General features: G+C 46.3%; 1 protein-coding gene across 3 annotated transcripts in view; it reads right to left on the reverse strand.

The window, feature by feature from the left end:
- LOC119441360 (mitochondrial chaperone BCS1) overlaps positions 1-26,772 on the reverse strand; it is an 86,992-nt gene that overhangs the window by 51,480 nt on the left and 8,740 nt on the right. For all 3 annotated transcript variants that reach the window (XM_049661184.1, XM_037705971.2, XM_049661185.1), the window contains 3 exons: positions 20,089-20,228; positions 17,379-17,573; positions 14,900-14,963 (listed from right to left, as the gene is read on the reverse strand). In XM_049661184.1, the coding sequence (XP_049517141.1) occupies positions 14,900-14,963; positions 17,379-17,573; positions 20,089-20,228 (399 nt within the window). The remainder of the gene's footprint in view (positions 1-14,899; positions 14,964-17,378; positions 17,574-20,088; positions 20,229-26,772) is intronic.

The raw sequence follows: 26,772 nt of genomic DNA on the forward strand, positions 1-26,772 counted from the left end.
ACTATGCCCTCTCTGATTGGCTCAAAATATATGAAATTTGTCTTTACATATGTAATATGAGCTATATTTTGCACAGGTAAAGACAATAAAATCGGGACAAAGCATAGCCGTAACGTGGAATATAGCACACTTTCGTTAATTCCACTTTGGTTAATTCAATTTTTTCGGTTAATTCAATCCCAACCGAAGGTCCTGGTGGCGCTCATGCATTTCTATGTACCTAAACTTTCGTTATTTCGATCCTAAATTGGCCTTCGCCAGACAAATGCCGCACATGAACAATTTCTCTGCAAGGATATCAAGATTAAGGCAATCGAATGTTTTTCCTATGCTCTGTAATATGTATTCTTCTAGAGTTAGCAGAGCAGTTTCTGTTGACTTTCCAATGTGAAAGCCAAAGTGCAGACCTCTTTGTAAAAAGGTTCGAGATATGTGTCAAATAATCCTTTACAGCCCTTTCAAAAAAACTGGAAGCATGCTTATTGGTTGGCAATTTATTATTTTGTTTTTGTCACCACCTTTATGAATTACGGAGACCTTAGCTATTTCCATTTGATCTGGAAACCATCCTGATTCAAGTGTCAGACTGTAAGTGTGAGCCAGAACAGGGACAATAAACTCAAGAACACACTACAGTGCTTTTATATGCATTATATTTCTGTCTAGCGCCTTGCTGGTATTCAAGCTGATGAAAGTTCTGTAAACTTTTATTTCATCTGTAGTCTCTAAGAAGAGGCTTTTGCTCATGCTAAAATCTGAAAACGCATCAGACTGATGCCCTTTCGATGCATCAATCTGCTTCAAGTTAGGTGAAACGCATTCCATAAAACCAGAATAGAATTGTCCAACAGCAAAAGGTTAGTTATTTGCTTGTTTTATCATTCTATGATGCTTGAAGGCAGCAAGCTATCATGACAAAATTGGTGCAACAAACTCCAATACTATGAGGCATTCAATGCATGACAGCCCCTCCACCAAACAAGCAATAATCAAAAGATTGCCATTTCAACAAGGTTGCACACTTCACCAACTTTAACTTTGCCCATGTGAGATGACTCGTGGCAAAAAATGCTTTTTTATTCTTTGTTCGTGTCGAACAAACTAGCAGAGCAGCTACAAAAAAAAAAAAAAAAGTTGCCGCAGTTTCACCTCAAAGGCGAAGCATCAATTGCGATAACAAATTTGTAGAGAGCTATATGCAGTAACGATAGTAGCTTTATCAGCTGTATAAACTTGGACATGCAGCAGCACCGGCAACACGCAGAACTGTTGTCGACGCCGTCGGCGTTTTGCCCGCGTTCGCACAAAATGCGTGCTGCGTTGGTGACTGTTGCCGGAGCCTCTGATATAAATAGGCACTTGGTGCCGCAGCTCAACGTCGCCTCCCTTCCCTCCCCCCGCCCCTCCCCCACGGTCTTTCGCACGTCGGAAGAAGGTACGTTTACTCTACATATATGGTGATTGTAAAGGAGGAAAGAGACGCCTACTTCTGCAGCCCTTAAGGGAGCACAGCACAGAACTCACGTTTGTTCTCCGCCGTTCGTTCACTCCCCGTGAAAGCGCGCATCCCTCGCGCCCTTTCACTCGCACATACAGCGTTCGGCGGCGCGCGGCGACGATTTCATCTCCATTGACGTCATACGGAACCTCACGGCGACGGCAGAAATCTGCTTTGGAGTGTCCATATAATTGCTATCGCAATAAAAAAAACATTCAAATTTGCTAATGCCAAGCATTGAACATGCATCGCAAGTGAAGCTTACATTCCAAAGCTAAATATATGCAGGACATGACCAGCATTATTTTGCAGGTATTAATTGAGAATTGCAAACTGTTGTAGGACTGTCTGTGTAAATTCCTAACAAAGTCATAGGTGGCTTGGGGTGAATCCCACTTCCAGTTTTCTGTCTGGTGTTTCCCCCTTATTGCTGAAAAAGTTCCCACAATATATTTTTTTAAAGTGAAGCTTTCTTTGTCTCTTTCTTTGACTTTTCCATTGCTGCTGCTGCTGCTACCTTGCACGCCATGTCGGAGGGTATCTGAGAGCTCACGGCAGGGGTGCGCGAGACAAGATAGGCGACGTCAACGACGTTTCGGTAGAGGGGGGCCACAATTCCTTCTGGCGCACCCTGCAGGACGCAACAATACTCTCTGGACGCCGTAATTCGGCGTGACCCCCGAAAAACCACTGCAGGTGCTGCCGCGCTTGCCTCCGCGCTCACACACAACAGCAATGACAATCCAGGGAGGTGGTAGGGAGAATGTTCGAGAGGGAGCAGAGAGAGAGGAGGCAGGGAATGGGTACAACCGGATCCCGCACCGACGCAGTCAGGAAACGGGTGATTAACCTTGCCGTTCTGCATTCATGGCAGTTCACCTAACATAACGCGAGAGAAAGAAATTGCGTCGCCAGAAAGCATTGCTTATTTGGGCGCTCTTCAGTAAAGGAGCGCCCAAATGGATGACACGTCTCTGTGTTCTGTGTATTACGTGGGTGCAGACAAAGTAACTTTTAACATTGCATCACGACTGTCTTATGCCGCTAGCATCACTGCCAAGTACCGTCAATGAACATTAAGAGCACAGATAGCTTTGCTTACGTCGATTCCCACAGTGCGTGGGACCTGCATTTTTTTTTTCTTTTCATTAACTATGCTTATTATCGATGTGTTCTGGACACTTAGAAAATAAGCATTCTTTTTTGTATTTATATGTGCCATAAATAACACGTTAAAGGGGCCTTGAAACACCTTTTATCGAAATCAACAAATGCATTGGACGTTAAAATAGCCCATTTCAGAAATTATTCGCAGCAATAAGTACTCTAACGCGTTCAGCAGAAGCAGAGCAATTGGCGATCAAACATTGACTGTGATTCCCATTGCGGTGCTCCTGGTCCTTCTTAAGTGCCTTGCACTGCGAAGGCTACAGCAGACCAGGTTGGTGTCCAAAACGCTCCGCCTACTGAATGTCACCGTTGCACGCAGTTTAAATTTGACTTTGGATGTTCACATAGACGCCACTACTTTTAATTTCGGGCCCTACAATGCGCCAAACTCGGAGGCTATCCCTGAAATTATGGTTGAGCTCATCGTGTCTCATCCCTTTGCTGTGCTACAGTGTAGTAGAGATACGTGCGGCTTTGTTTTCTCAAACTGAGTGGCAAGTAGCACATTCCCTTTTGCACTTATCTCTACGGCAATCCCCCAATTCCTGAGAGTCGAATGAAACGTAACCTTTATATTTGCTCGTGCTAGTATGTCGGCAGTGTACATATCGGGTAAGCTATGGATAACCTTTATATTTGCTCGTGCAAGTATGTCGGCAGTGTACATATCGGGTAAGCTATGGATGCCGCACTGTGGACTCACGTTGAACGGATTCCTAACGTAACGAGTTTTGACCATGAAGGCAACACACTTCGAATGTGTGCAACTCGGGAAGCAGACGACCTGTTCGAGTCAGATGTTGGCGCACGGGCCGACTTGCCACGTGCCTAGAGCCACGTCACTCAAAGAGACAACTTGGAGCATGTGGTTGTCCTCAGCGAGCGGGCTTGTCGCGGACCCTCATGGCGGCCGCGTTATCTACGCTACGTAGAAGACGCAGCAACATGCAAATGTGCACAACATTAGCTGTGTGCACGACAGGGCTGGAGTGCGCGCTCACGCTCATGTGCTCCAGTCTGGCCATGCTATGTGGTACGGACCAGCTTGGTCCTGTACCAGCTTGGTCCTGTACCAGCTTGACCGACAGATAGTAGCCACATTCATACTGCACATTTTGAAGCGCTGTGAATAGCTCAATAAAAAGCAAAGATTGCCAAGCTGTCTAGCAAAGAACGTCCAGGAGTGAGCGCAGGCTGGCGTGTGGTCTGACCTTGAGTTTCGCATGGTTCGAGGCTAGTTGAGTGCTCAAAACTAATCGAAATCAGCGAGACCCGACGACTACGACACCGATAAGCAGTTTGACCAAAGCTTAATTCCTACATGGGTGGCTGCAGCCAAGTGTGAGCAGGCGATAGTCGGCTTCTTACAGAAGTATGCAATTCTTATTAAAATTTAAAATACAAATTTTTGCTTACTTCAGCTTGTATATTAAACTGTCAACAAATATGCACAATAACAGTCGGAAGAAGTGGACTGATCCAAACACCCTTCTTGATTGATGTCAGCTATCACCCAATAGCAGTTGTCTATGGGAAACTTGCATATAACGGCACGTGCAAGTTGCAGGTAGCTTCGAAATGGGTGAGTAGAAGGCCTTGCTTAAAAAAAATCACAGCATATCCACGGGGTGAATGATGATGAGTGGGCGAAGCTCCGGAGGGAATCATCGGATCTCCCGCTTAAGGGGACGCTAGCACAAACGCGTTAGAAACGTGCAGTACTCTCTAGTAAGGGGGAGCGGCCACAGCGTCTTACGCAGCCATTTACACATGCCGGAACGTGCACCGCGTTTTCCGACGCCATCACATGACTGCTGAGAGAGTATACCCCCCGTATTCATAAACGCTCCTCGACTTGAACTTGACTTGCCACCGCCTTGGGCAGCGCGTTCGAAACGCGTTGAAGGTAAGGCGGAGAGGCCACAGCGTCTTACACCAGCTTCTTACACGGGCCGTAACGCGCTAGCACAAACGCGTTAGAAACGCGCTAGAAACGCGGCCTTTCGTTAATGTTGGGTATTTATTGCCATCGTGGTGCGTGTGTCTATGTGCGCTTCATGGCGTAGTGGGTTAACGCCGCGCGCTCGGAAGCGAGGGGTCCCTGGTTCGATTCCGCGCTACGGACACAACTTCGGAATTCTTTTTCTCATTTTTCTCAGACTGGTTACACACTACTACTACGACGACGGGGATGGAACGGGTGCCGCTATAAGGAGCTTCGCTCCTAAAAGAGAGTTCAAGAAAAAGGTGACCTCGAGCCTCGCTTGAGAGCTTCATGTGCCGCACACGACTGCAATATCTGGCTGAGATATTCACAACAGTGTATGCTATACACGAAATGTGTTATTCCAACAAGCCCAATGGTATTACAGGACCCCTTTAAAGCATGGCTGACGGCTTGCTTTTGAGAGTGGTTAGCAGCACTACATTCAGTGTTGAAGTGTTGCACTTCACTCCTTCATGTTAATAAACGTTTTTGTTCATGGCTCATCTGTAGTTTCCACTTCAGCGTGCTTGTTTATCGCTGATTTACTGTAGTCTTTGTGGCATGTCATCTTGTTCTTCCTTTCCTCTTCCCTTCTCCCAATCTTCTACTCCTGTTTCTGTCCCCTCCTTCTTAAAGACTAGGCAGCCATTGTGCCCTTCTCAATGGCTGTTGTTCGTGTGGTCCCTCCCTATTTCCCTCTCTGTCCATAGTATGCATGCTTTTGATAATGCTCGCAATAGCGAAATCTATTACCAGCAGATGCATCACAAGCACTTTTGTACCCTATGGAGATTGAGCAACTATGCTATGCCACATGTTGCACCAAACGCATTTTGCCTTGAGCTAAACATTCCCGCCTTCCTACGGTAATTGTTGCAGTGGTGGTGAGCACCCTGGGGTGTGCTTGAAAAAAAAAAAAAAAGTGCTCCACCACAACACACGACAAAGAGGCACTGACATGAGGGAACCATGTACAGCACAGTCTAATATTAAAGGAACCCCATATAACTGAATCATCTCTTCATCTTAGTCGGGAAGAAGTGGCTGAGTCTATATGTATGTTTGTTCCAATAAACTTTAATTTAGAGTCAGCACACCATATTCTTGTTTCTGTAGTTCACGCTCATCTTTGGCGCTGTTTCATCATGTTGCCAGACCAACTCGCCTACCACACACAGCACTCACTTCAAAGTTGGAACCAGGCACTATGTGTGGTGGGCTATCTTGTGTGTCTGTGGGCGTAGACGTGTACATGTTTGCGACTGTCTATTTGCGTTCTTTTAATCATCTAAGATGTGTTAACAACTAGCCCAACAACAAGTTCTTTTGCAACTCACCCAGCTGTCCCTACTTTTGTGATGCTGTCAAGTTACGTTAATTCGATTCTGACGGGACCAACAAAATCAATTGAATTATCCAGTGGGTCAAATTGAACAAGATACAGAAAAAACGTCTAAGCACACTGCTACTTAATTGGCAGTATTTGCCCAAGTCAGACATGCGCACACTTTCTATGTGTCCAAAGTAGAAAATTCACATAGAAATGACATTAAAGCTTCTATACAAAGTAAAAATATAACGCACATCTGACTTTTTCGCAACAAAAATTGGCAAGGGTCTAATATGTGTTGCACAATGGTGGCCAGTTTTCTAAGGTCAGCTTCGCCACACAGTGCTGTAAAGCCAGCTTCGCCGCAATACATCGATACTGCGCGGTAACGCATCCAAGCACCGAGAAGGCGGTTGTGGTTTCGTATCTAATTCCACCGCTCAGGCAATATCCGGCCCAATTTTCTTGGGGAAAAAAAGGCATGCATTGGAATTGGCTAAGTACCATAATCAGACATTGCGAACTGCCGTTATTGTTTGAAATCTTGCTAAAGTGGGCCTAAAATAAGCTTGACGTGTGTTCAATGCATTCATTGTCCCTTAAGCTCTGCCAAGACAGACGCTGCCACTAAAGAAGTCGCTACTGGGGTCACCATAGGGGTTTAGGCATGTGCATGCTGACGGGTCAAGTTCAAGTTAACCGGCGAAGACCAATTTTAGGATCGAAATAAAGAACATTAGGGCCCACAGAAATGCATGGGCGCCAGCTTGGACCTTCAGTCGCGATCGAATTAACTGAAAAATTGAATGAACGGGAATGAATTCTGGGGTTTTACATGCCAAAACCACGATTTGATTATGAGGCACGCTGTAGTGGGGCACTTGATTTTGACGACCAGCGGATCTTTAGCATGTTCCCAATGCACGAGTCACAGGCGTTTGTGCATCTCGCCTCCATCAAAATGCGGCCGCCACGGCCGGGATTCGTTCCCCCGACCTTGTGCCTAGCAGTGCAACACCATAGCCGCTAAGCCACCACGGCGGGTTGAATGAACGGGAATCAAATTAACGGAAATCTACTGTATAAACAATTGCACTGAGATTTATGCACAAGGAACGAGTCTGTGGGCCTTTATGCCATATCTCGGCGATAATTGGTGACAGATTACCAGCTGCATGTCCCCTTCAACAACAGGCTATACTGTACACAGCCTTGCAGTTGGCTGGTTAGGCAACCTCCTGATGACACATGGCAACAAGAGCTGCTCTAGAGCTGAAGTGCTCAAGCAGCGAAGCAAGTGAAGAGCACTGACTGCCTCATGTCACATCTCGCAACTGGTCACCATAACATGGTCTGCTGTGAGCAGAGCTGCTCCCATTGTTTCTGAACTAGTTACGAGGACAGAAAACTGAAAGGGCTGGAGCTTCCATCCATGCTTAGTGGTCCACATCCATGACATGCATTAGCAGCTTTTTAAGCTGGCCTTTATTTTTATTATTTATTTAGTATCCACAACACCAAAAAAGGCATTACAGTGGGAGGGTGGATTACAAACAGTATGAAACGTACATGGACAAATTCTTCACATCAATATGTAGCATGTAAGGCATAAAAATAATAGCGATAGTTATAGCAGTTTCAAAACATAAGAGTTCTACACAAGCAATTAAATTCAATTTCATTTGACAAAAAAAAAATGCAGTGAATTTCCATGCAATGCAACAACAAAAAGGAAGCAGGAATTTGATTCACTTCAAAGGACAAAAAAAATATGTCATTTGACAAAAGACCAGCAGGAAAGCTATTACATTCTTGAACAATTTTAGAAAAAACAATTACTTGAAACTTGCAGTCTTGCAGGGGATTTCGCGTAATTTCAACTTATGGTCTACCCGTTGTGACTAGTTATAAGGCTGCAGTACTTGTCCCTTGATATACCTATCATATTGTGGTATATGAAATGAAAGAGCCTTAGGTGTAACCTTCTCTGTCACCCATTTAATGTGTCTCCTTTTAAGCTTTCCTTAGCCTCTGTAGTGTTTATTAATCTCACACCATATTTATTTTACACGTACCTCGCACCTAACTTCTCTCGAATTGAACGGTGTCAGGCCCCGTCGGAGGGTCCTACACTACAATAGCATACTCAAAGATGGACCGCACTTAAGTTTTACTATGCAGTAGTTCTACAATGTACTGACTAAATGCTCTACAGTTCCTACATCGAAAATCTAATACAGTATAGACCATTTATAACGTAACCGCTTATAGTGCAGAACCGGATATAGCGCGGTCTTTTCAGACTCCCGTTAATTTTCACGTAGCACTCCATGTACAGTGAAAGCTCGATGATACGAATCTCACGGGGTCACGAAAAATATTCGTATTAGCCGAAATTAGTATCATCGAAACACAATTAAAACTACAGTCGAATCTCGATAATTTGAACTCGAAGGGGCCCGAAAATTTGTTCGAATTAAAAGGACATATTTTTGAAATATTAGTGCACCATAGCACGATGCACGAACGGTGCGAGTCGTGAAATATCGCGGCGCGCAAGCGCATAGCAAGCGCGGGCCACGAAACTGCCCACGCCGGCTAACGGTCGCTTCCCGATAACGGCAGAAAACGAAGCTTCAGGGAGCGGGCGGCGCCGGCACACGGGTGCGCGCGGAGACCGTCGAAGGTGAGGGAGGAGGGCGGCAGGGAAGCGGATTTGGCCGCGTCAACTCCGCCGCTTCTGTGGCTCCCCTCGCCCTCCCTCTCAACTCCCCCGTAGCTCTCTCACCTTCGACTCCGTACGCACATCTCCGTGCGCGCCCGCCGCCGTGCTGGCACCAGCTTATTTTAGCCGCCCCCTGAAGTTTCGTTTTCTGCCGTTATCGGGAAGCGAGCGTTTGCGGGCGTGAGCAGTTTCGTTGGCCCGACTGCGCCTCCGCCGCTGCTTCCCTCTGCGCTGCTGCCGCAGCGTGCAAGGTCAACATGTGACTAGAAAATAGAGGAGAAGGGTTCACTGCCATTTTATCCGTGTGGCTGAGACGTCAGCACTAGTGTGTGCTAGAATACGGTTGTCTAGAACACTCTAGTCGGCATGTACACGCTTGTTCCGGCGCGATGCAGAAACGGCGACCTTGCAATTTGAGAGAGGGGGAAATTTCCGCCGCGGGTTTTTTTTTTCTTTTCCCCGTTCCTTCGCGCACGGCATTGAGGGGTCTCTCCTGAGCTTTTGCTCTATGGCGGTGTCGGAGCAATGCCGGTCGGAGGCGCCGCCGCGTGATTTGGCGCGCTGCTAAGAGCATTGTCGGTGCGCGGTATGTTCGAAATAAGCGTGTTCGAATTAACGAGATTCGACTGTAGCTAAATTAAAGAGTCAGAGGTGAACTCACTCAGGCACATGTACGTAAAAAGCATTTATTTCTTGAAGAAAAAGTCTCTAATGTCCTTCTATCTCGGTAGACAATCCTATCTCGGTAGACATAGCTCGCTGCGACTAGGTAAAATGGCGCAAACACAAAGAACGCGGCCCGAAGCACAGCAGCCACTCCGTCCGATGGGCGGCCGCCGAAAAGGAGGAAAAGTACAAAAGCGCCGCCGCTTCAAACTTTTCGCGCTCATTCGCGGAGTTCGCGCTGTCCGGCGCCGCGTCCGCGCCTCCGCACCAAAAGATAACGGGAGAAAGCGCGTGACTGCGCGCTGTGCTCTTTCGCGGCCGTCAGTGGGACGGCATTTATTCGTATCAACCGACGCAGGCCGAAAATCGATTCGTAACACCCGTTCTCTAGCACGTTGCAATGTAATGGGGCTCGGCCGGGACCACAGCAAAATTCGTCTCATCCGGAAATTTGTATTAGCCGTGATCGTATCATCGAGCTTTTACTGTATACACGTATCACTTATAGTGCAGTTGCGGGAAACGAAATACCGGTTACAGTGCGGCTGCCTGGGAGCAGGGAAGTCAGCGGAGACGGCGAACGCTCCCCTCAAACGGGCGCCCCAAGGAGTGCTCGAGGAAGAAAGAGAGACAAAGTGGAGGAGAAGGGCACGTGGTGCGAACGAACAGCCAGTGAGGCTGAAACCAGAATCTTGAGTGCGAGTAGAGTCGTGAAATATCACGACGCGCATAGTGAGCGAGGGCCACGAAACGGCCAACGCTCGCTTTACGATAACGGCAGTAAACGAAACTTCAGCAGGGAGTGGGCGGCGCCGGCACGGCACGGCGAAGGGCGCACGCGGAGACCGTGGAATGTGAGGGAGGAGGGCGGCAGGGAAGCGGATTTCGCCTTGGCAACTCCGCCGCTTCGGTGGCTCCCCTCGCCCTCCCTCGTAGCTCCCTCACTTTCGACTCACCGTGTGCACCCGCCGCCATGCAGGCACCGCCGCTACAGCCGGCCCGGCGCCAGCTCCCCTCGTTTTCTGCCATTATCAGGAAGCGGGCGTTTGCCGGCGTGGGCAGTTTCGTTGGCCGGCCTGGGACAGCGCCGCAGCGTGCAAGGTCAACACGTGGCTAGAAAGTAGAGGAAGCATAAAGGAGAAAGAAGGGTTCACTGCCATTTTCTACTCGTGGCTACGGTAGCGTGGCTGAGACGTCGGCATGTTCCGGCGCAACGCAGAATCGGCAACCTTGCCATTTGAGAGAGGGTGAAATGTCCGCCGCGTTTGTTTTTTTTCGTTTTTTTTTTGTTTGTTCGCGCGCTACATTGAGGGGTCTCCCCTAAGCTTTTACTCTATGGTGGTGCCGGAGCAATGCCGGTTGGAAGTGCCGCCGCGTGATTTGGTACGAATTAACGAGATTTGACTGTAAATTGAATGCAAACGTTCTAGCCGCATTCCTCGACTGTCGCATATGCGTGGTGGCTCGGTGCACATGTTTTGCATATGTGTGGGCCTTGAAAATTGTTGCTTTGGTTATAGTGCGGTACCGCTTATAGTGCGGATATTCGCGACTCCGGCAACTTACGTTATAAGCGGTCTACACTGTATTCTTCCTGCCTTGGCAGTTACATAGTTCACCTGTTGTTGCCATGATAATACTGGAGTGTACCAAACAGTACTAAACTCTGTTACTTTGTTTATTTCATCATTATTCATAGCGTCAGAAAACTTTTAAGGGGTTCTTTTTCAAGTGAATGTCATGTTGACTGTTTTGGTTATACCGTATTTACTCGCATAATGAACGCAGCCCCACTTTTCCAATCAAGAAATGTGTTTTTATTGCGATACCAATTATATGGACACTCCAAGCGCACTTTTGCCGTCACCGTCATAATGATGTCCCATATAAAGTCCAACGGCGATAAAATTGTCCCCGCGGGACGTGCATTGTGTGTGCAAGTGAAAGCGTGCGAGGGTGAGCCGGCAACCACAGCTTAATCTCGCGCACGCGAGAGAGGACGGCGGCCAGAAGTGCATAGTCTTCGTTCACGTGCGAGGAACGGGGAGGAGGCGACGGAGACGGGAGGGCGGGAGGGTGCGTTCTGCTTACGTGGCTGCTGCTCACGGAGCTATCTTGAAAGTGATCTGCGAGGCGGCACGAGCTGTTGCGCGCACTGTATCTTGAAAGTACTGTATCTTGAAAGTACTGTATCTTGAAAGGCCGGTATTTTGTAGCGATGCGTTATGACTTATTCCATACTAGTCTTATCATCCAACGCTCACGGCCGGCTGATCCCGTTGATACCGCGAGCGGACCATCACTCTGACCACTGACAAAGCGCGATAAGCGCAAAAAGGCATTAGCACTGGAAAGGCATCGCTACAAAATACCGGCCCTTTGTATGCACTGTGCTTTCGCCGCTCTGTTTCCGTTGAAGCGATAGACCGCACGAACCCTCGCTCGCTGCGGCGGCCACGCTACTTCGCGCCAGTGTTTTGACAATGGTTGTATGCGGTCATCGAGTGTGATCTATCCATGTTTGCTTGTGCGCGCTGACACCATGCTTGGTAATTCAGTTAGTAAGCGAATGTGCCCAAGTTTATGCAGCCGATAAAACTACTATCCCTACTCAGTATAGCTGTCTACTAATTTGCAATCGCAATTGATGCTTCCCCTTTCGGGCGAAACTGCGACTTTTTTCTTTTCCTCGCATAATGATCGCAACCTGACCTTGCTGCAGTGAAGTAGTTGAGACATGATACGATTCGGCGTCTGATATGGCGTCCCGCGGGTACGATTGTATCAGGCGCCAATAAACCGTGTGTCTCTTACCTTTATTGCGACATCAATTACGGACACTCCAGGCGCATTTTTGCCGTCGGCGCCGACGATCGCGGCTCAATCACTCGCGTGTTCAAGGGGGGAAATGCGCAAGGGGGGAAATGGTGCAGCAACTTGCACGGCCGCACGCACCCTAACTTAAAAGCGATCTGCGTCTGGAGGGCTGAGTCTAGTTGCGACGGCGGCTCATACATTTGTGCATGCTCTGTTCTCGCCACTCATTTTGCGTTGAAGTGATGATACACAGCATAAAGGTCACTTCGCTTCCTGTTGCTGCAGCACTTCCTCATGCCAGCGTTTAGACAGCGAGTGTCCGCAGTCATCGAGTGTGATGTGTTCATGTTTGCCTGTGCACACTACACCATGCCTGTTAGTTTACATAGCGAATGTTCGTAAGTTTATACGGCCGATAAAACTACTCTCCTTACTTCGAATAGCTGTCTACGCATTTACTATTGTAATCAATGGTTCGTCTTTCGGGCGAAACTGCGACTTTTTTAGAGGTGGCCGTGGAAAAAAAAATTGCTTAAAATTGTACCCTGCATAATAAGTGCACCCCCCAACTTTGCGCATACTTATCGGGAAAAAAAGTGCGTTCATTATGCGAGTAAATACGGTATTTATCGGCATGCACCATTTAGTGCATCGTTCATTGATTAGATCAAGATCTTCCTGAATTAAATTGGCATCCTCCATACTACTAAATGCGTAGAATGAATAACCAATGGACCATTAGGGTTACAGAATGGATGGAAGGGAAGCGCAGTCGAGGTCGGCAGAAAACCAGATGGGGTGATGAAGTTAGGAAATTTGCAGGCGCAAGTTGGAATACGCTAGCGCAAGACAGGGGCAAGTGAAGATCGCAGGGAGAGGCCTTCGTCCTGCAGTGGACATAAATACAGGCTGATGATGATACTACTAATCACGTTACATTGCACGCGATCATCTGCAAAGAGCCGTAACTGTGATGCCAAACCTTCACTTAATATCAGTTACCATATTTACTCGAATCTAACGTGCACTTTTTTTCCGATAAAACAAGTCCAAAAATTGCGTGCGCGTTACAATCGAGTACGACCCTAAATCTGCGTTGTCTGCATTTCAAAATGTCTGCCTCGCACGCGCTTCGAGCTTAGCTAGACTCTAGCCAAGCTGCCGTAGCTTCCTCCATGTGCTGCAGTACAGATGCTTAGGCATTAGTCTACCGTCTGTCTTCCCGTTTTCTGCGTCTGCTCAATCACCATAAAGTGCAGAGTTCATCATGCTGCGGCATTTCAAAGGAAAGTGATCACGTGTGCAGAGATGGACGGAAATCAGCCTGCATCACGTGCGTGCAGAGAATCCGAAACTTGCGTGCAAGACTGGCGCAAACAGAAGGAGAGGATTTTCGCCAACAAAGCAACACGGAGGGGTTTTAGTGCACAGAAGAAGGTCATATTCTGCGACGATCTACTTCGGCAATACGATCGCCTTGGCCCTATCTTGAAAGCGATCTGTGACGGGGAAAGTACGCCGCGTGCTGTGTTTTTGCAGCTTATAGATCGCATTGAAGCGAGAGGCATGATAGCACGAAAGTCAATTTGCTTGCCACACTTCGTCACTCCAGCGTTTTGACAGCGAGTTTCCGCAGTCAACGAGCGAGATGTGTTCATGTTTGGTTGAGCGCGCATGACACCGTGCTTCTTAATTTATTTAGTAAGCGAATGTTTGCAAGTTTATACCGCCGATAAAACTGCTATCCTTACTTCATATAGCGGTCTACTAATTTGCCATAGCAATCGATGCTTCGCCTTATGGGCGAAACTGCGACTTTTTTTATTCATCGCCATTTTAGTGCATCGGAAGTAAATCTTTGCTTTTCCAAATGAGAGAAAGTTGTATTTCTGTATGAAAGCATGAGGTGCGCGGTACTGTAAAGAACTTTTCTTTTCTCTTTTTTTTGGTCCCGGAAAACGGGTGCGCAGTACAATCGAGCGCGCCCTAGAATCGAGTAAATACAGTATGTACAACAAAAACAATAATGGCCCCAGGACAAAGCCCTGAGGTACACCCGAAAAAAAATGAGAGGGGTCCAAATGAATGCATACAAAGAAGACAGGACGAGCGTGATGTGAGAGAGGTAGTCGATGTTCAGCTTTTAGGCAAGGGATGGCAGCCAAATTATTTCATAAGACGCATGTCTAAGAAACATATGTTCAAATCAGTGTCGAAGCTGCATCAAATATCATCTCACTCCTTTTAGTCTCCCATAGCTTTCAACGTATACTTTCAATGCATACTGAAAAAATTAACCAGATATGCGCAATGGATACCTTTCCAGAAATCGTACCAGTAAAAAAAAAAAGACACAATTTGCTTCTATGTACAGTGACTTGGAATGCTTTCATCCAATGTATTCAACATGAATGCAGCTGAAATTAATAAAGTACATTAAATATATTTCCATAAACAAACCAGCGGGTATATATGACATACTTATATTGAATTTCAAAGCAATACAACAGACATACAATTAGCCACAGCCTTTATTGTGTGATAAAAACATCAAAAATTGAATGCCAACAAGCTTGGCCTTGCACCCTGCTATTAATGTAACTTGAACCTGCAAGCTTTAGCTCACCGGACAGTTCATTTTTCAAATTGCACTTGCTTCCAATCCAGAACTCCTGGGATTTACATGGAAGCCCTGGAGTCACTTACATGAAACTGCTCTTGCCACAGCCTGGGGGCCCATACAGCAGGTAGCCTCTTCGATACGGGATGCCTGCACCAGAATGTGATCCACAATTCTAAAAGCAGTTACAGTGGAATCTCGTTGATACGATTCTGTATAATAAGTTTTTCGGGATAATAAATTTTTTGTTCTTTCCCAAACCAGGAGCAATGTATTTCAGAAAATACGATTTTCAGATGACACGTTTTGTTTTCCAGTTCTCGTGAAGATCGTATCAACGAGATTCCACTGTATGTAATAGGTAGTGTTTACTTTCTTTTCCTTCTTAAAAATCTACGTTTGGTTATTGGTTGCGCTAATTGTCAGAGTACATGAGGCGCTGCTGCAAACTCTCATTAAATTGCACGACTTATTATATTGATGGCATGAGTTGCTTCAATTGCATGGTCTATCAGTAACGACAATGCCATTCCAACACTCAGGACTGCAGTTATAATAATTTACTTCTTTTGTGTGTAAAGTGCCAGGACAAGTTGCACCCCCATAAACCCTGCTGAACTGTCTCTCGTACAACTAGCAGTGTAAAAACGAGCACAGAAATTGTTCAGCACTTGTTCAAAACAGACGAGGGCTTAATACCCCCATTTTAAGTCAGATGTGAACTTTCATATACTGTGCGACTGTCATGAGTACGAGACAACATGCAGAAGAACGACGACGAAGAACACGTGGTGTTCCAAACAGCACGAGAGCTCGAGGTGCATGACCCGAGCCATGATCGAGGGAAAAGGCAGCGCTGAGCTGGTATTATCTGCGTGGCTCCGGTCTGAGAATGTCGCCTCGCCGGCACCATACTGGAGACAGGAGCAGCGGGTGTTCGGCTCCGGAGGCCGTGACATTGGCAGTCTAAGGCATGGTCATCGACCTTGGCGACGTTCGAGCAAGGCTCCTCAGACTTGCTGCAGCCACTCATTGTAGTTCTGGAAACCCCAGCAGCAATCCCGCTTCGAAGGCAGGCCAATGGGGGCACGCAAGACAGTCCCTGGGGCGCCTCATCGGCACCTGAGCAAGGCACCAGATGGAAGCAGCAGCCGAACCCGTTGCTAGGCCTAACCTGCAGGGCCTCGCTGCCACGTCATCGACGGCGACCGGGACACAGGCGACAACATCTTCAGGATTGTCGGGAGTATCAACCCTCGAAGAGACGTGATCAAGCTCGGACTCTGACACAACAAGAATTGACAACCCAAAGAAAGAATGTTTTACTCATGCAGCGACACATCCAGCGAGGCTAGAGTTGCCAGATTGCTAGGAGTGTCGGGGACTAAAACGGGCTATGAGGACAGCATAGCTAGCTGCTAGTTCTGTCTATGTGTTAGAGCAAAGTGTATGTGTTACACATATTTTGTTTATTAGTGTCAGTTTGTTTTTCTGGGGACTCGTTCGTTTCGTATCATTAAATCATGTGTGGTGTGCCATCATACGTGTTTCAGTCCATCTCCTAAACATCCGCACCCCTGAGATGTGTGAGAGCTACATGAACCAAACAATTGCTAGTGAACATCACAGGCATGAATAATTCTTGCAATTTGAAACAAGGAATAAAAGAGTGGGCCATCTTGGCAAACAGCCCAAGGACGAAGACACGACAAGAAAAGTTGTTGCAGAAACCGTCAAAGATGATTGTCAAAGTAAGTGAAAAGGTCACGAGGATCGCAGAAATCATATGGACACACTAGGAAGGCTTCTTAAGTTTACTGCTAACGTCGATAATGGTGTTCGATGATGGCTGCACTAATTATCGTCAACATGTTTTGTTAGACAGCATGAAAGCATGACGATGATGGTGTGACAACAATGGGATGACAGCAATGGAGATGATGATGGCTTGATGACAATGGCAGCAAGGCCAAGATGGCTTGATGACAATGGAATCAGGACAGTGTAACGACGATGGCAGGACAACGGCTGTGCACCTGCACTTTTTTTTGTGCTCATTTACTCTGCAGAGACAAGATACTCCTCCAGCCATTGACTTTGAAATCACGCGGGTCCCACGAACTCTGGGAGTCAGTCGAAGTGAAGCTGTGGTGCGCTGGCAAAACAAAACAACGCATTTCCAAAAAAGACGTGCAGCAGACTTTGGCGGCAAACACGCTCCGAAATTATCAGCCCCAGATGGCAGAAAAAGCAGCAATGCACCACCACTCACCGCAGTATCTAAACCTTCAGACACCACAGAGCGCTCGCGTGGGAGTGCATGTATGTCAAAGGGCTAGCTGGCCTTCGGCGACGAAGGTGCCCCGCAACTCGGTTGTGCAAGAGTATTTCCCTTTGCACCGACCAAAATGTCCGGCCACTGCCGACAACCATGGGTGAAAGAGCCAAAGAAAGCTGTCCGCTTGAAAAGCAAGACCATTTCGTGTCTGTCCTAACACTGTTGCTTGCCACACCTTGAAGATGTGCCAGTCAGGCTAACATTGCATGCAACTACACAAGGCTCACCTCGTTCAGCATACCACTGGGGGTTGGCGATGAACTCCCGGATGTCAGCTAGCAGACGCTCGGCTATGCCAGCATCCAGGATAACCGAGTCCAAGGGCCTCCGCTGCCGAGGCAGCCCAAAGGGTCGCCACTCTGAGCCCATGGCACAGTAGACAACTGTGCGGCCAGCCTCCTTCTCCAGGGCAAGGGCACGAGCTGCAAACCATGAGGTTTCATGAGATTCCAGCAGGGCACAGCCTTATTAAAATCAAACCTCTTTATAACACTGGCACAGCAGGGCGCAAAGCAGTGCAACTAGCGAGGCACTGCCGCAGGCACTCCTGACAACATGATGTTAACACACCATCTGGTTAACACAACGAGGCAGCAAACGCTCGCACCGCCACCGACTTGCTGCGATGCAACCAAGCCAAGTTGCAGGGGCCTAAACGCGTACGTGCATTGAGAGTGTGCCATTTCAGCATAGAGTAAAGAAAATTTCCCCCATGCATTTCAAGTTGCAGTTGTTAAGCACAATCGCCGTTCAGTTTTTCAGACACAAAGAAGGCCGTACGTGAACTTAACTCTGCTACCACAGCCGTCAGTCAAGACTGTCTGTGATCTCGATGATGAGGTCTACGGGTATGAGCTTATTTATGGAGAGCTTCCCATAAAAATTTGTTGCCAGCCACTCCACCAGCTGTAGGCAAATTTTCGTCACAGTACTGTCTAGGCCGCTAGGCCTAGCCAGTGCTAAAAAAATTAAATTCTGGGGTTTTACATGCTGAAACCATGATCTGATTATGAGGAACACCATTGTGGGGAACTATGGATTAATTTCGACCACCTGGGGTTCCTTAATGCACACCTAAACCTAAGTACACAAGCGTTCTTGTATTTTGTCATCAAAATCTGGCTGCTGCTACCAGGATCGAACCTGCAACCTCAAGCTCAGTAGTGCAACGCTCTAACCAGATCACTTGCACAGCAGTCGGCAATCAAAGTTGTGGTTTAGTGCAAAGTCAACATGGCAGCAACATCGTTCACAACCACCATGTTTATACCTATGCACAAGCAGATCATAAAAGAAATCGAGCAACACACTGTGCAGTGTTCAAAATTTCGGTTGCTGTTATACATTGGTTCTAGGGGCAAGTGGTGATGTCATGGGGAAGTCCAAAAGGCAAGGCAGGTCCAAAAATCAATCATCTCAAATATCAGTCGGTATCAGTTTCAATATCGGAACACATTTTGAGCCACGCGCAAACAACTTTGCTTTGCTATAACCATTTTGTGTCTGATCCCGTATTTCTGGTTTTGTTATAGCCGAATATTCCATTGAAATAAAGCTTTACCAAGCAAATTTTACACCTGCTTCATTAAAGTAAATGATTTGTTTTAATTCATCGACATTCATTATATGAAGGTTTAACAAATGTCTTTTTGTACCAAATCACATGGTCAGTACTGCAGCTCAGTCGTCAAAAAAAGATATAAATTTCTCCATTGGTTTGTATAAGATTTTTACAGGAACTATCTATTCGGTAACTTCGTGAGATAACTTGGCTTTGTCACTGTATATTGAGGTATGTGCTTAGTGAAAGAACATCACTGCCTTCAGCTTAACACCAGTGCACTTATCTAAGGGAGTGGCCCATCAAGTGAAGGACCACTGAAGTATACACATACAAGTGAGAGATTAAAAGTGGTCATGTAAGTCTCGCAAAATGAGGAGTGAATGAATGTTTTCTTTTAGAAAAACTTGGTTCACGAAAAGATGGAGGCTTGAAGTGATCAACAGTGCTAGAGCAAGGAATGTCGTTGGAAATAATGTTTCAACAAGGGGACTGGTCTTCATCAGGGCAGTGGTTTGTCGGCTTTCTGAGGGTCGTGCGAAAGCTGTGAGCAGATGTGCGTTGATTTGGTAAAAATAACTTTAGTCATCGACACCCAACGATGCAGCTCTGACTAGGCCTGACAAGCTAGACAGTGTGGCTAATGGTGTGGCCGTGGTGTAAATTCGCCGCCGGAAAGCTTGTCGCTATTATGTTCGTACGGGTGGCCCATCAGTGCTCGGTCACAAGATCACGCGTACTGGTTAGATTGACGGCCGTTGAAGTGGCGTTCGGATCCGCAGTCAACCAGTCGGCAACTACCGCAGGCACTCATACCAAGTTCATCTGTGTGCTCACATGTGGGTACCAAGCTCCAAACTGCGCAAATCTGCGTGTGTGAACACCGAACTCACGGATTCAATGCGATCAGTATGCCTTTCGATGGCTAACCGGCCCGATCTTCACAGATGCTTCTGTGCTGTCCACACGCACTGCTTTTGTTGTTTCCACTGTTTGCATAGCGTTATTTGCTTCGATCGGTCCAGTCGACCTGGTCAAACCTGGCCCTGGCCATGCATACATGAGTGCATCGCCACTGCTATAGTATAGTGAACTAGAGGAAGCATGAATGAATATTTTGGGAAAGGCGTTCGGATACTACACAGTAACCATAATTCTTCTCAAGAAAAATGCGAGATGCAAAATAAGGAGATCGTTCCCTGAGTTACATGTATGTCCTGCTCTTTCGTGCCTTCTGTGTTTTTTATCCTTTTGCGCCAAAGAAGAATACAAGTACGCTGTTTTGGGACACAGTAATATATTTCAATGCAATTCAATTTCATCATCCTTGAAAAGTTATGAAAAGCGAGTGATGCAACTAAAGCTGAGCAGCCCACCTTCCTCAAGGAGGCGGAAGAAGAGTTGCCGGTCTCGGCCCAGTGCAGTTAGCGTCACGGTTTCCCAAGGCACGCCCATGTGCAAGTCCAAGGTGTGCTGTTCCCGGCTGCGTTCAACTCGGATCCATGAGCCCCCATACCTGATAGCGACAGAGTGAGAAGAAAAAAACATGCTCATAAATTAGCACTCTTCAGTAGTGTGCTTCCTTTGTATATGATGACCATTAGTTGAGTATCTGAACAAGAAACATCTAGTCAAAATTTTGAAAACAATTACTCTTTTACAAAACCCTTGTGTTCTTATTTCGAACTAATTTTGCCAAACAACATACCATATTTTCCAGTGTATAAGTTTTCGTCGGTGCATCTTATAGAACGATGCAACTTATATAAATTTTTTTTTAACTGCCATCAAAATCGGATCGGATGCTATGGCCAAGCGAAGCGCGCTAGGTTGACCTCCTCTGGCAGTTGCTTTCGGGTTGTGTGCGCGCTATGCAAGTACCGGGTTCATCTCGTGATCGAGTTGGCGAGCACCGTGCGAAAAGGACGGAGCAGCGAACTCAAGGGCGGCAGGCCAACCGCGCGTTGACTGATCCCGAAGTCGTCGAATCTGCAGATCGCTTTCAAGATATGGCGCGCGCCGCTGCGCAAACTACGCAGTTGCTACACAAGCTACCCCCCCTGCCTCCCTTCCCCTTTCCTCCCTTGTACGCGATTCAGCTCACCATCGCACGCTTTCACTTGCACATACAGCCTAAGGTGCGCACGGACGATGTTATCACCCTTGGACTTAATAGGGAACATCACAGCATGACGGAAGAAATGTGCCTGGAGTGCCCATATTAATGCTGTTGCAATCATACAGGAATGGCACCCATACGCTTGTGTGTGACCCACGTTCACAAAGTGAAACGTGACTAATTTTCTTAAATCACTTACCAAATGAACAGGTGCGTCTCATACACCAGTGCAACTTATATACGTTTTTCGGAAAAACTGCCCTTTTGAGGGGGGTGCGAGTTATAGACCAGGAAATACAATACTTTCTTTTGTATTGTGAAGCCTCTATCAGAGCATTAAAAGCATCACAAAGCAGCAATGCTATTCACCAAATAAATAATCCAGGTAAAGCCAACTTACAAGGCATGTAGCCTCAGTGAACGCTCATTACTATGAACACCATATTAACAAACTTTTCAGAAATCCCCTGCTCAATGCCTATAGTCCCAATATAAAATACAGTAAAAGCTCGATGATACGATCACGGCTAATACGAATTTCCGGATGATACGAATTTTTCTGTGGTCCCGGCCAAGCCCTATTACTTTGCAACGTGCTAGAGAACGGTTGTTACGAATCGATTTTGAGCCTGCGTCGGTTGATACGAATAAACGCCGCCCTACCGACGGCCGCGAAAGAGAACAGCGCGCAGTCACGCGCTTTCTCTCCTTCTCTTTTGGTGCGGAGGCGCGGCGCCGGACAGCGCGGACTCCGCGACTGGGCGCGAAGAGTTTGAAGCGGTGGCACTTCAAGAAGTAAATGCTTTTTACGTACATGTGCCTGAGTGAGTTCACTTCTGACTCTTTAATTTAGCTATAGTCGAATCTCGTTAATTCGAACACGCTTATTTCGAACATACCGCGTACCGACAATGCTCTTAGCAGCGCGCCAAATAACGCGGTGGCGCCTCCGACCGGCATTGCTCCGACACCGCCATAGAGCAAAGGCTCAGGAGAGACCCCTCAATGCCGCGCGCGAAGGAACGGGAAAAAAAAAAAAAGAAAAAGAACCCGCGGCAGAAATTTTCCCCTCTCTCAAATTGCAAGGTCGCCGTTTCTGCATCGCGCCAGAACAAGCGTGTACGTGCCGACTAGAGTGTTCTAGACACTCAGTCTAGAACACTCTAGTATTTTAGCACACTAGTGCCGACGTCTCAGCCACGCGGATAAAATGGCAGTGAACCCTTCTCCTCTATTTTCTAGTCACATGTTGACCTTGCACGCTGCGGCAGCAGCGCAGAGGGAAGCAGCGGCGGAGGCACAGTCTGGCCAACAAAACTGCCACGCCCACAAACGCCCGCTTCCCGATAACGGCAGAAAACGAAACTTCAGGGGGGCGGCTAAAATAAGCTGGCGCCAGCACGGCGGCGGGCGCGCACGGAGATGTGCGCACACAGTCGAAGGTGAGAGAGCTACGGGGGAGTTGAGAGGGAGGGCGAGGGGAGCCACCGAAGCGGCGGAGTTGACGCGGCCATATCCGCTTCCCTGCCGCCCTCCTCCCTCACCTTCGACGGTCTCCGCGCGCACCCGTGTGCCGGCGCCGCCCGCTCGCTCCCTGAAGCTTTGTTTTCTGTCATTATCGGGAAGCGACCGTTCCGTTAGCCGGCGTGGGCAGTTTCGTGGCCCGCGCTTGCTATGCGCTTGCGCGCCGCGATATTTCACGACTCGCACCGTTCGTGCATCGTGCTATGGTGCACGAATACTTCAAAAATACGTCCTTTTAACTCGAACAAATTTTCGGGCCCCTTCGAGTTCGAATTATCGAGATTCGACAGTAGTTTTAATTGTGTTTCGATGATACGAATTTCGGCTAATACGAATATTTTTCGTGACCCCGTGAGATTCGTATCATCGAGCTTTTACTGTACTTCGGTACTACGAACTTCAGAATATTGAAGTTCTCAAAATAACAATCGTTATTGAGTTTCCATGTCATGTTAACAACGCCCTCAGTGCTACAAATTAATATTCCCAAATCTGGGGATTCTTAGATTCGTGTGCATCCTTCAGGGCAGTCGGAATGGTAAGCTAGCAGATGAAAAGGTGCAGAAAGCAGACGCTGCAGCACACAGAGTTTTGTACAACAACAACTAGAGAGAACACTGGCACTGGCGCCTGTGGGAGCTGCGAGCAGGTTGGTTCACCTGGCATGGAAATAATGGTTATAGTACACGGATTTCCCTAAACTTCGTCCTTCTGACTTCAAAATGCCTTGTGACTTTGTAAATTAAGCATTTTAAACAAACTACTGTGTTATAAATAGTTAAAGAAACACAATTAAAATAGCTCAAAGGCGGCACTCAAACAACACAGGCCATCTAGTACAGAAGCCCAGAATTGAAACCTTTACGTCATGGACGCATGCATTGACAAGCGGGATGCAGGCAAGCAAGCGCGTTGAGACACTTGACGCGTTTCGATATGGCCACCTCAACAGGCTAAACCACCGCAATTAGTAGTGATTGTGCGTGTTCATAAGGTCTTCTGCATTTATACAAGCATAGCTTGCTTCGAAAATAGGCCACTGAAGGCAGATAAAGCATCTGAAGCCCCAAACACGAAGATCAAACAAATTCATCTACTATCCATCGTTTAGCCATGGTGGCTAAACGACCGCAGCGCCAGAGATCCCTCTAATAATTATTTTATGAAACTGTATGCCGCGGCATATGGGTTTTGCGGAGATGGTACCGAAGGAGAAAAACGTGGGAGGTGACTTTTTCTTTGCTGTTGCAGAGGCAACGACACATCAGCTTTTGCGAGCGTATGCTCCGCACAGACGAGTGTTGCCTTGCAACAGAGGGGCCGTCTCTTCCTTTTCCTTCTTTCGCGCTTCTTTCTGTGGCCGTACCAGCTACGCGCGGAGGAATGTAACCTCCATGCTCGCGGGAATGCCACATGGTCGCACTTTCCGGACCGTGTCCTTTACATGCGCTTGCGCTTAGGAATAGTTCAGGTGTCCACCTCAAACGTGTCAGTTGCAGTGTTCATGCCAAAGATGTAAAAAACAAACAAAAGAAACATTGCGCTTTCAAGGTGGAATGGAGCCTCCTCTTTGCCTGTGGTATTCTCAGTGTCAGTGTATTTTGCGTGCGCGATCCATACTATGATAACTGATGAATTGATGGGTGGAATGACTAATTTGGGGACTTTCCCCATAACGACCTTTCAGAATAACGAAAAATTTGCCGCGGTCCCCTGAAGTTTGTTTGTTATACAAGATTTCACTGCTATATACATTCACTGTCGAGCCTTGTTATAACGAAGTCACATCTGAAATGAAAATACCTTCATTATATCTAATATCTGTTATAAGCAAGTATTTGCTGCATGCTGATATTGGCGAGAAACTTTAGCTTTACATAGTTACATCCATGTTTGTCAAACCTTGTTATACGGCGTGTCTTATTTTATTGTTAACAGAATTTTAAAAAAACCACCCATGATATGAAACACCGTGTTGCCAACTAGAAATAAAAAAACATGCAAGTCAAGATCACAAAAAACTCAAAAACCCACGATACGAGCCCCCAAAATTCGGTAAAACCCTGCTAAATGCAGACAACAATCAGAATCACGTTCAAAGTATGTTTTATTGCATCCACATAAAACACAGTTGGAAAAAAATTACACTGGACAGAAAAGCATGTTGCCTTTTGTCAATAATGGAATAAAATATATAAAATATCAATATTATTGAGCGCATTTTTGTGTGACTGTGAAGCGTGGAAACGTATTTAGAAATAAAACTTTTAAAAAAGATGTTTCCGTGAACTACAATCACTGGCCAGAAAGCAGGTTGAACTACTGGGTAGTGATTAAAATTACAGAAAAATGTCCTCCGCGTTACCTTAATATGGTTGCTCATCCTGTATGTGAGCGACCATATTTCTATGTGAGCGACCGTTAACTGGCGTGGCTGCTACTAGGATCAGTACTATCGCTGACCCCACAGACTTCCATTGTGCCGATCTTGAGAAAAATGTACTCCGGCAGCGTGTAACATAAGCAGCATGTTTCTTTATTTTGGAGACCGGCCCATACAGTAAGGATGGCCGAAACGCAAAGCAGAAATCGAAGCACACTGTTTGTGGATAATGATGATAATTCCCTCTTACTTCGAAAGGGGCATGCATAAGCTGCATGTGTGGCACATGCGAAGCACAAATTATTGTCACAAAATTGAACTTCTTGTACCACTAGAAACAAAGCCATAATTACGAAAACCGTAAATACATTACACGAAAACCGCAAGTAAACAAGTTTTCCTGCTAGGTAGCGCGAAAAACAGCTAAATGTAGCGGGAGATCTGCTAAATTGGCAATACTGGAACACAATTCGACTTCTTGAGGTAGAAGTTATTTGCACAAAAAAATAAAAGTGAACATTTCAGTGAACATATTATTGCTAATTAACTTCAAAATTAATTACTTTACAGTGCAATTGAAATTTACGAAGTAAGAAAATTTCATTTTGTGGTTTTACGTGCCAGAACGCCTATATGATGATGAGCACGTCATAGTGGAGGACTCCGGATTAATTTTGACCACCCGGGGTTCGTTAACGTGCCTCCAATGCACAGTACACGGGCGTTTTTGCATTTCTCCTCCATCGAAATGCAGCCGCAGCGGCCGAGATTTCATCCCGCACCTTTCGGCTTGGCAATGCAACACCAATGCAACACCAATGCAACACCAATGCAACACCAAAGCCACCACGCCAGGTCAATTTATGAATTGTAGCCAGTGACTCTTAAATTCATATCCACTTGGAACGAATTGTGAGGATAACACCAGTTTCGCAATACACGTTACAGTGTTTGCGACAAAATGCAGTGGTGTTCCAGTAACGTTGAGCTTCAATGCATAAAACAATGTTTTATTAAGATTATAAGTGGAACGACAATGCATTTTTATGGCAACTTTCACTGCGCTTATCTGAAAGCATATCCTAGTTTCAAAATTTGTTCCAAGTGGATGCGCCTTGTGAAATCACTGGCTGTAATTCATGTACGGCAATATGTGCACTAAACTAATTAGTTTAAAAGTCAATGAATTCATATTTTTATTTGGTCTGTAATGCGTATTGATTTCTAGTGCATCTATACCTCTTCGAGTATTCCAGCTCAATGAGTAGATTTGTGCTAAACGCCACAGGCAATTGTTAAAATATTTGTTAACATTAAAGTAAGACACCTATTATAACAAAGTCGCATATGACACAAAAATACCTTCCCTAACCTATATAAGCATAGATTCGTTACATCTTGATATTGGCAAGGAAAATTTTAGATATACATACTTCGTTACATTCGATAATCCATTATATCCATCGTTATATCAATAATTAATTATATTAAACCTTGTTACATCGCGGTTCAGCTGTTTAGAATAACAGCTATAACTTGTAAGTACAAAAACTTCCATCACGTTGCTTGCTGCAGCACTGATCCATTAATTATGAGCAAAAGCTAAATTCATTATCTCTGGAACTGCAACAGCATTACGCTACATCCCTGACTTTATGCATATTGCATGCTCCGCTTATTTGAAACACGTTGCTGCTGGTGGTCTACAAGATGAAGCAACCACATCCTGCTAAACACTTCTTTCATATCATTCCAACAACACAGTACGGTGCTGCCATCTATCATCAACATTTATATGTGTGATCAACACACTTATATGCATGTGATGTATTCGCTTTTAAGCTTTGTGCCATAAAGGATCAGTAGAAGAACAGGCAAATGGACGGAAAGAGCGGGAAACTTGCTACTGCCTTTGTTTTTAATTCTACTTATCTTCTGCACCGCAAACTTTGAGAGTTATGTAGCAACTAGCTCAACATTGTACTTTACTTTTATGTGATGTATTGTTTTCATTATTTAAATAAGATGACTTCT

This window comes from Dermacentor silvarum, chromosome 2 (genome assembly GCF_013339745.2).
Source record: "Dermacentor silvarum isolate Dsil-2018 chromosome 2, BIME_Dsil_1.4, whole genome shotgun sequence".
NCBI lineage: Eukaryota > Metazoa > Arthropoda > Arachnida > Ixodida > Ixodidae > Dermacentor > Dermacentor silvarum.